General features: G+C 44.0%; 1 protein-coding gene across 1 annotated transcript in view; it reads right to left on the bottom strand.

Annotated features, from left to right (window-relative positions):
• Positions 1 to 4,943: 4,943 nt before the first annotated feature.
• Positions 4,944 to 10,000, bottom strand: part of LOC122133424 — a 13,322-nt gene continuing 8,265 nt past the window's right edge. Inside the window, exons 3-5 of the mRNA XM_042709630.1 lie at positions 6,935 to 7,058; positions 5,394 to 5,579; positions 4,944 to 5,079 (exon numbers count right to left, since the gene is read on the bottom strand). Coding sequence (XP_042565564.1) covers positions 4,991 to 5,079; positions 5,394 to 5,579; positions 6,935 to 7,058 — 399 coding nt within the window. The 3' untranslated portion in view covers positions 4,944 to 4,990. The remainder of the gene's footprint in view (positions 5,080 to 5,393; positions 5,580 to 6,934; positions 7,059 to 10,000) is intronic.

The raw sequence follows: 10,000 nt of genomic DNA, 5'->3' as shown, positions 1-10,000 counted from the left end.
TTCCCACGTAACGGAAGACTCTAGAATGATAATTTTAGCTTTCTTTGCTTTTTAAGAGGAGGTCATCCACACCAAACGGGACAATGGCTCCCACTCGACCGTCTCAGATTTGGCTGAAAAAAATCAAGGTTGTTCATACACTTCTTAATAGGTATAGTCCAAAATATTAGCTCTCTACTCCCAATAGGTTTGTCACAAAAAGATGTTTTAGGGGGGAGGGGGTGCCTGTACTTAAGACGCTTTTTTAGCAGCGTTTTCTGAAGAGCCATTTTCAAATTGCTATTACTAGAAAAGTATTTAAGCTAGCTCCTTCAAACTTTCTAGGCTTAAAATATGATACCATTACTTGAAGATTATGGACTCCCAAGGGTGTATCTTGGGTATATCATAGTATTCGGGGTGCTTGAATTTGCGCGAAAATTTAACTTTACCCTTTGTTGCAGCATCTTTGAATACCTGTGGAAAGCTCAATGTTAAAGCTGGAGACTTGATATTATATGCTTCGTATGTTGTATTAAAAAACTGTCCTTATGTGATGAATGGGCTGGAAGATATTAAAGCTTGAAAATGGATGAAAACCCATTTTGTGCAATTTTTGGCATGCTATAGCAAAAAAATGACAGCATTTACCAACATGAAACAATTGTTTTGGGAAAGATTAGATATTTGTTCTTAAAATATCAAAAATTTGTGATGGTGTTCTGCCTCGTTTTCTCAAAATATTTTTTGGAAAATATGGGTTTTTTGTACACGCCCAGCATTCAATGGCATATGGAAGCACATTGAAATGGTAGCAAAAGGTAAGTTTATGACACAGAGCTTAAACTGCGTTTGTGTATAAAATCTGTGTATCATATCAAATCTCTAGCTTTAACATTGAGCTTTCCACAGGCCTTCAAAGATGCTGCAACAGAGCGTAGAGTAAAAATTCCCAGCAAATTCAAGCACCCCAAATACTACGATCACCCAAGCCACACCCTTGGAAATCCATATTATTCAAGTTATTCAGAAAACGCTGCTAAAACAGTACAGGCACCCCATCACCCCTAAAACATAATTTTGTGACAAAACTATTGAAGTAGAGAGCTAATATTTGGGGCTATACCTATTAAGAAGTGTATGAACAACTTTGAATTTTTTCAGCCAAATCTGAGACAGTTGAGTGGGAGCCATTGTCACACTTTACATGGAATGATTTACAAGTCAAATGTGTGACAATTTACAATTTAACATTAATCAAATAAAGCATTTTGTGCAGTTTAAGCTCTGTGTCATAAACTTACCTTTTGCTACCATTTGAATATGCTTCCATAGGCCATTGAATGCTGGGCGTGTACAAAAATCCCATATTTTCAAAAAAATATTTTGAGAAAATGAGGCAGAACACCATCACAAATGTTTGAAATGTTAAGAACAAATATCTAATCTTTCCAAAAAAAATAGTTTCATGTTGGTAAATGCTGTCATTGTTTTGCTATAGCATGCCAAAAATGGCACAAAATGGGTTTTCATCCATTTTCAAGCTTTAATATCTTCCAGCCCCTTCATCACATAAGGACAGTTTTTTTAATACAACATACGAAGCATACATAAGAAGGTCTGTGTATAATATCAAGTCTCTAGCTTTAACATTGAGCTTTCCACAGTCCTTCAAAGATGCTACAACAGAGCATAGTGTAAAATTTCCGCGCAAATTCAAGCACCCCGAATACTATGATATACCCAAGCCACACCCTTGGAAGTCGTATTTTTCAAGTAATGGTATCATATTTTAAGCCTAGAAAGTTTGAAGGAGCTAGCTTAAATACTTTTCTAGTAATAGCAATTTGAAAATGGCTCTTCACAAAACGCTGCTCAAAAAGCGTCTTAAGTATTGGCACCCCCTCCCCCCTAAAACATCTTTTTGTGACAAAACTATTGGGAGTAGAGAGCTAATATTTGGGACTATTCATATTAAGAAGTGTATGAACAACCTGGAATTTTTTCAGCCAAATCTGAGTTGGTCGAGTGGGGAATTTTCCTTTAATTGTCCCGTTTGGCGTGGAATGACCCAGGAGTAAAATGGTTGACTCAATGGGTTCTTTGATTTGTCTATGAAAGAACATGCTTAAGCTCATGTGAAGTAGGCTTACTGTGTAGACTAGTGTTTGTGTATAAAAGAGTAACATGTTTGGACTTAGAACACAATGTTAACAATGTGTGACTGAGAAGACATAAGCTTACCATACTGACCACTGTTTGCCCGCTGGCTACCGACCATATGGCCACCATAGAAGCTAATATGGGAGAGACAACTGCTCTTCCATGATGAGTCCACACTGGCTCTCTTCAGACTACATTTCCCATGATGACCTGCATGCTCAGCACAGCCCATCCCATGCTGAAGAGCCTGTAACCATTGTAAATGTAAACATTGAGAACCTCAATGTAAACATTGAGAAAATGGGTGAATACAGATTATCTTAAAACAGTGTGGGTTGTTGGAAGCCATACTTTCTAGCATGTTCAAGTCAGACTATCGGCATATTAGCTGTCTAACTCGCCCTTATCTAAGGACAGCCTCCATTAAACTGAAGGGGCTTGTTGATGAACATGTAAACTGAAATGATACTAAAAGAAAAACTATTCATTGTTGCTGTTGAGTGAGTAAACGTTTCTGACTAACTGGGCATCCAGTGACTGGTGGAGTCGACTAACACTTAACACAAATTCAGCTGTAACCACCGTCAGATAGTCTGTGACACTGTGTGACACTATGTGACACTATGTGGGGGTGTATTGTCTGGGGTTCTGCACATAATGTTTTGTGTTTGCAAGACTGTGGGTCACCAGTGGGCCATGGTGTCCTGAGTGTCACATGACTCGGAGTGGCGGGGACTCGGCACGCTAGGACAACACAGTGCGCTCTACAGACATTAAGATCAGATGTTTGTTTTGTTTGTTTTTCATAAGCCAGTTTTCCTGGAAGAGGTAACACTGATCTCCCTCGGCTTCCCTACGGCCTTGACCTCTCCTCCTCCTCCTCCTCCTCCTCCTCCTCCTCCCCTCCCTCTCTTGGTAAGAAGATAAATAGCAGTCTGCCCGCTTGTCTCAGACGCAGCACAATTGAATAAGGAAGCAGAGCATTACCGACTCATTGGTCTCCTCTGAGAGACGTCCCAGAGGTTCCTCCTGGGCCTCAGGCTCCTGTGAGCAGCAAAGGATCATGGGAGCTCTGGGGGTGTCCGCCTCGGACGGAACGCGTGCCCCTCCCTCATCACCCGACCTCAGGGGGGGCCAGAAACTGCCCGTCTCCAGGGTGACCCGCCCTGGGAGGAAGGGGGGTCGTTATCAGGGTACATTTTGTGTTTGTAAAATGAGTCACAGTTATCAAATTAATACAAACATTTACATGTATAAAATAATAAAATATGTGTACATTTAAAGTGTGAATTACATATTAGTTTGGGTTAATAAATGCAATCAAAGTAGGAAATAAAATCTAATTCGTGCAGTGCACATTTTTGTTTTATCATGGAATTTTGCCATTAAACTTCAATGCCTCACGCTACATCTCTGGTTCTCCCACGGTGCCACGTGGAACACCACCACCTGACAGACAGAGATGGAACCTGGGCCCTCAGCGGGCACTCGACCCGGTCGTGTCTTAGCACTCCACATCAAGCAAAGCAGGACGCTGCGCTGGAGCCGGGACCTTTGATGCTTCTCTAGCGGGACTCTTTGCTCCTGGTCGTGTCTTAGACATTATGAAGTTTGTATGTGTTTTATGTGCTTTCCTTTTCAGTATAATCACACAGATTTGACTGTGGAACAGATGGGGCTGAGATCCGGCGGAGATCTGGCTGAGATCTGGCATAGAGTCAGACGCTGTCTACCAGCCCTGGTTGGTCCGAGGGTCCTGTCGCCAGTGAGTGCCAGTCAGGCTTTAGGCCATCGTCATGGTTTCCTGGAGACAAAGAACACTCCTGGAAGTGCAGTGCTCTTATCTGATCTAATCCCTGGCTGAAGCTGGAAAGGTCTGGTTGCAGGAGGAATCTAACTCCGGTGCAGTTGTTGGGAAAGGGGCAAGAGGAATCTAACTCCGGTGCAGTTGTTGGGAAAGGGGCAAGAGGAATCTAACTCCGGTGCAGTTGTGGGGAAAGGGGCAAGAGGAATCTAACTCCGGTGCAGTTGTGGGGAAAGGGGCAAGAGGAATCTAACTCCGGTGCAGTTGTGGCGAAAGGGGCAAGAGGACCCCCATGGCAGCTCCCAGTCAGCCAACAAGGGGAACCTACTCACATGAGACCACTGATGCGTGAGTGAGTGAGTGTGTGTGTGTGTGTGTATGTGTGTGTGTGTGTGTGTGTTTTGTGTGTGTGTGTGTGTGTGTGTGTGTGTGTGTGTGTGTGTGTGTGTGTGTGTGTGTGTGTGTGAGAGAGAGAGAGAGAGAGAGAGAGAGAGAGAGAGAGAGAGAGAAGAAGCGTGTGTTTGTGTGAGAAATAGTGTGTGTCTTTGTTTTCGCGAGAGAGATAGAGGGAGAGAGAGAGACAGAGAGAGAGAGTGAGTGTGTGTATGTATGTGTGTGTGTGAGAGAGAGAGAGTGTGAGTGTGTGTGTATGTGTGAGAAAGAGAGAGAGTGTGAGTGTATATGTGTGTGTCTGTGTATGACCCCTGTCTCATGTATGGAATACCACATGATCGTCCAGGGATCGTCCAAACTAACAGGACAGATTTGTGCACCTACCACACATCAGCACAGTGGAGTCATCCTTCTTCAAACTAACAGGACAGATTAACCTAACCCTAACCCTAACCCTAACCCTACCACACATCAGCACAGTGGAGTCATCCTTCTTCAAAGCTTTTTAAATAAATTAAGGGAATCACAAGGCAGATGTGTTTGCTTGCTTTGCTTTGCAATGCTTTGCTCATTTGCAATATTGTCTTCTTATCTTAAAGCTCAACGTTTACTTAGAGACTGAGTGATGATGGATGTGAAACTAAACTTTACTTAGAGACTGAGTAAGGATGTGAGGAGGATGGATGGGAAGCTACACTTACTGGGTGTTGAATGGTGATGATGAGTTGCTGTTTGTCTCCCTGTGAGGATGAGCAGAGAGGAAGTGTTAATGTGGAAGAGTGTTAATGTGAGGATTTACAGCAGTGCAGACATGGCCTTCAGAGTTCAGAGTTCAGAGTTCAGTGACGGTGTTTACTCTGTAGCCCCAAGAGGCCACCTCACCTGTTTCTGCTCAGGAATTTGGTCTAGGAATTTAGTTCCACAAAATGTAGTGCTGAAGACGAGGCTATGCAGGTTCATAAATGTACACAAAGACACACACAGATATATACAGACATACACACAAACACACACACACACACACACACACACACACACACACACACAGAATTACCTTTCTGAAGGTAACCTCCCCCATCTCCCCGTTGGCTAAGCAGGCCCTCTGTGATTGGTGGAAGGGGTTCGCGTGGGGCGTGGCTTGGGCGGGGCGAACAGAGAAAGAGGGGGCGGTAAGGGACTTGAGGGGGGGGCGCAGGGGTCGGGGGTTGCTGTCCGCTGCTGTAGCCCTCGTCAAATCTCTCTGTAAGAACACATACACACACACACACACACACACACACAAACACACACACACACACACACAAACCATCAGTTCTTCATGCACATTGGCTATATATGCCTATCTGTCTTACAAACATGCAATAAAACATTTGCAAACATCTACAAACATTTTTTCTTTTATACACAATCTTCTGACTTATGTACATAGGCCTCAGTGATGAGTGACCTTTGACCTCAGCTATGGCCTTATGTACATAGGCCCCAGTGATGAGTGACCTTTGACCTCAGCTATGGCCTTATGTATGTAGGCCCCAGTGATGAGTGACCTTTGACCTCAGCTATGGCCTTATGTATGTAGGCCCCAGTGATGAGTGACCTTTGACCTCAGCTATGGCCTTACGTATGTAGGCCCCAGTGATGAGTGACCTCAGCTATGGCTAGGTTTGGGTACCGAGAACCGGTACCAATATGGAACCGGTTCCAATACAATACCCGGACCGAAATGCAACGCAGATTTCGGTGCTTCATTTCGGTGCCTGAGCCAATTGAACACGGTCGCTAGGCAGATTCTGTGGGGCACATGTACTGTAAAACTGCCCCAGCTCCCAATGTAAACTTTGTCCTGTGTCGCTCACGCTCATTGGTGTTTTCATAGCAACAGTCTTATGACAGTGAAGAGCATGCAGCATTTCACAGAGCAAGCACAAACAGAACTAGCCATCAACCTTTTAACAGAGAAAATACCGAAAGGTAAACTGTCAAAAGTGTGGCTGTATTTCGCACAAAAAGATTAAAACATTGCGACGTGCAGCAAATGCAACAAAACAATTGCGTGAAAAGAGGGGAGAGAAGGCAAGAGTCAACGGCAGATCAGCAACCGAAGACTGAAAAATAAACGGAGATGACTGCTAAACTTAACCAAAGGTAGTCTCTTAAAGGGGCAGTACACATTTTCTCATACTCAGTGTGTTCAAGTAACAAGATTAACTATAGAAAGATAGAAAAGATAGGTATAAACAAATCAAAAAATGATTAAATAAATGCAAACAAAATAATACATTTTTGACTCCAAAGCCAAATATGCTCATATTTTTGCAAAAGAAGTTTAAAGTATACTATAAACTGTTGTTTACAGTTAATATAATGTTCATAGTTTGAAGTTAAAAAGTTTGAAGCTGTAGTTGGAAGGCAAGTGTTTTGTATGTATTTATATTTATAATATACTTTATAACAGTAGGCCCCAGTGATGAGTGACCTTTGACCTCAGCTATGGCCTTATGTATGTAGGCCCCAGTGATGAGTGACCTTTGACCTCAGCTATGGCCTTATGCATGTAGGCCCCAGTGAGGAGTGACCTCAACTATGGCTTCTCACCTGTCAGCTGGGCGAGCCGGTCCAGTGGAGGGCGTCGGACGGAGCTCAGGTGTGTGTGTGAGGCGTGTGTGAGGTGGGAGAGCAGGGGATGAGCCGGGCCTGTGGTGGAGCCCTCCTTGGGCTGCTGACGGGGGACAGAAGCAGAAGGAGAGGGAGAGGGAGAGGGAGAGTCAGGCTGAAGACAGATTTAACCCATACAAACACATGTAACACATCTCTATTAGATTAAAGACTGGGTACATCCTATTGACAATCACCTCTCATTAGGGTCTCAAACAACACAGTTAACTACAAAGCTAACAGCATAATGGCAGTCAGTACTGGAGAATAAATCCCCACAGGACAGGGTGCTGCACGCCGGAGTCTTCTTTCGCCTTGAGGGGATTTATTTTGTTTTATACTGACTGGTGGACTATACAATAGGGTGACCAGACGTCCTCTTTTGCCCGGACATGTCCTCTTTTCGAGACCTAAAAAGTGCGTCCGGCAGGGATTCCAAAATTGTCCGGGATTTTGCCTCGTCGGGTATTTGTGTTTCTCTGGGTCTTTCACAAACTAGTTATTACGTCCTTACAAGTTTTGGAAAGGGTATCTCGCGTACATTCCACCTTTTTGCGCGAGCTCTCTGACTGTAGAGAGAACTGTCATTGGTCGAATGCCTTCCCAGTGTTGCCAGATATGATAATTATCCTCCAAATACGATAATTTTGAGCCTTTGATATGATACGTCATTTCCAGTCTGGCAACACTGAGCACCTTGAGCCCCCTCTAGTTGCATCGCTTACAATAGTACATGACATCTGCATGTGAAAAATATGCCAAAACTTCGTCGCGCGGGAGGGGGCGGGGTCATCTGCATAAGAAAAATATGTCCAAAAACTTTGTCGCGACGAAGGGGGCGGGGTCCCACGACGAAGTGTCCTCTTTTTCACAAACTCAAATCTGGTCACCCTACTATACAATATCCTGCTTATTATACGGTTACTTGCAAAAACTACACCAGACATTTCTTGAAAATGTATTTTTATTGATTGTGATGCAGTTTTGTGGGATCCGCTGAGAATTTTTTTTACTACACCCAAATAGATCTTTAAAGTTTCAGGTGTTGCTTAGCAACGTAGTACATGCTGACTTCAAGTTACTATGAGTTTTTTTTTGTAAATTAGAAGCACAAAACCTGTTAATAGAGGCAGCGGTCATACATTTTTTTCAGCAGAAATATCGGACTTCCCAACGTTGGGATGACCCATTCAATGCAGTGGAACTTTCTGCAACATTCTGAAGAGCCGTATATATTGCACAGGGTTCTACATTAACCATGGCCTGATGGCCCAGGGACACAAACAACTACTCTGTGGCCACCCGTTATCCCATGGAGTGGTCCCTGTGGCCACCGTACTGCGAGCCTTCACCAACGTTTCCACAAACATCTCCATTCCTACAGTTCCACAAACACCCTAAATGATTTGCGCTTCAACATGCTACAACATGCTTCAACATGCTACACGTGCTAGAGCATGCTACACGTGCTACAACATGCTACAAGTGCTACAACATGCTACACGTGCTACAACATGCTACAAGTGCTACAACATGCTACACGTGCTACAACATGCTACACGTGCTACAACATGCTACAAGTGCTACAACATGCTACAACATGCTACACGTGCTACAACATGCTACACGTGCTACAACATGCTACAAGTGCTACAACATGCTACACGTGCTACAACATGCTACAACATGCTACAAGTGCTACAACATGCTACACGTGCTACAACATGCTACACGTGCAACAACATGCTACACGTGCTACAACATGCTACACGTGCTACAACATGCTACAAAAACAGAACAGTGACTGCTCCATGATGACCATGCTTCTAATACAGTGTACTCCCAAATCAGGTGTGGCATTTTTTGGTGTGTGTGTGTGAGAGTGTTGTGTGTTTGTTTCACTTCAATGAACCCTTCTCTTAAATATAATTGCATAAACCAGGATAGTGTCGCCATGCTAGCTTTGACCTAACATATCCGCATGGATATTCTGTTCTCCCTCTTGAGAGATTAAACACACTCACGCTCCGTTTGGGAACATCGAAGAGAAGAGTGTATCAGGGGTGTGTGTTCTCATTTCACTCTCTCTCTCTTCCTCTCTCTCTCTCTCTCTCTCTCTCTCTCTCTCTCTCTTTCTTTTCAAGTGCAAACACTGTGATAATGATTGTTCTCTATTCCCTCTGTTGAATAAATCATTTAATGGACAAAAATCACAAAACATACATATCAACACACAACACACATACACACAAAGACATACAACCCCCACCCCCAGACATACACCCACCCCCCCCACACACACACACAAACACACACATACAAACAGACACTCACACTCTCTCTCACACACATCCACTGTGTATAACTGCAGTATCTGGTCCCGTTTCTCTGTCCATAGATGGTATTTTCTATGGTATGGGCATTAGACGACCCACAGTAATAGGCTTAACTCACATATAATAAGCCAAGCATTATCAGATATTGGCTAGATCCGACTCAAATCTGGCTCAAATCTGTTTTGAAGTTATCTCTGGGTTTGCATCCTGGGTGGGACCCATAGAGACACTGGGGAGGGGAAGTGTGTGTGTTGGTGTGTGTGTTGGTGTGTGTCTTGTGTGTGTTCATGTGAATGTGTGTCTCCATCATGACGGTGAAACACTTCCTCAGAGGAGCTATGGTGGAGCTGGAGTGAGATTTGCAGTTCGCGTCACGTCACATAACATCACGAGCACAGAAAAATTGGAGTCACCTTGAGCTGTGACTGATAGACACACACACACACACACACACACACACACACACACACACACGCACACACACACACCACTCTCTCCCCTTATCACTTCTGCCCAGGTGTGAGGGGAAAGCCCTGTCTGAAGCCAGAAGACGAGATTAGGGGGAGAGTGGTGTGTGTGTGTGTGCATGAGTGTGTGTGCGTGCGTGCATTTGTGTGTGTGTGTGTGTGTGTGTGTGTGTGTGCGTGCGTGTGTGCACAAGCGTATGTGC

The sequence above is a fragment of the Clupea harengus genome, chromosome 2 (assembly GCF_900700415.2).
Source record: "Clupea harengus chromosome 2, Ch_v2.0.2, whole genome shotgun sequence".
NCBI lineage: Eukaryota > Metazoa > Chordata > Actinopteri > Clupeiformes > Clupeidae > Clupea > Clupea harengus.
This window is presented reverse-complemented; position numbering and strand designations above follow the sequence as displayed.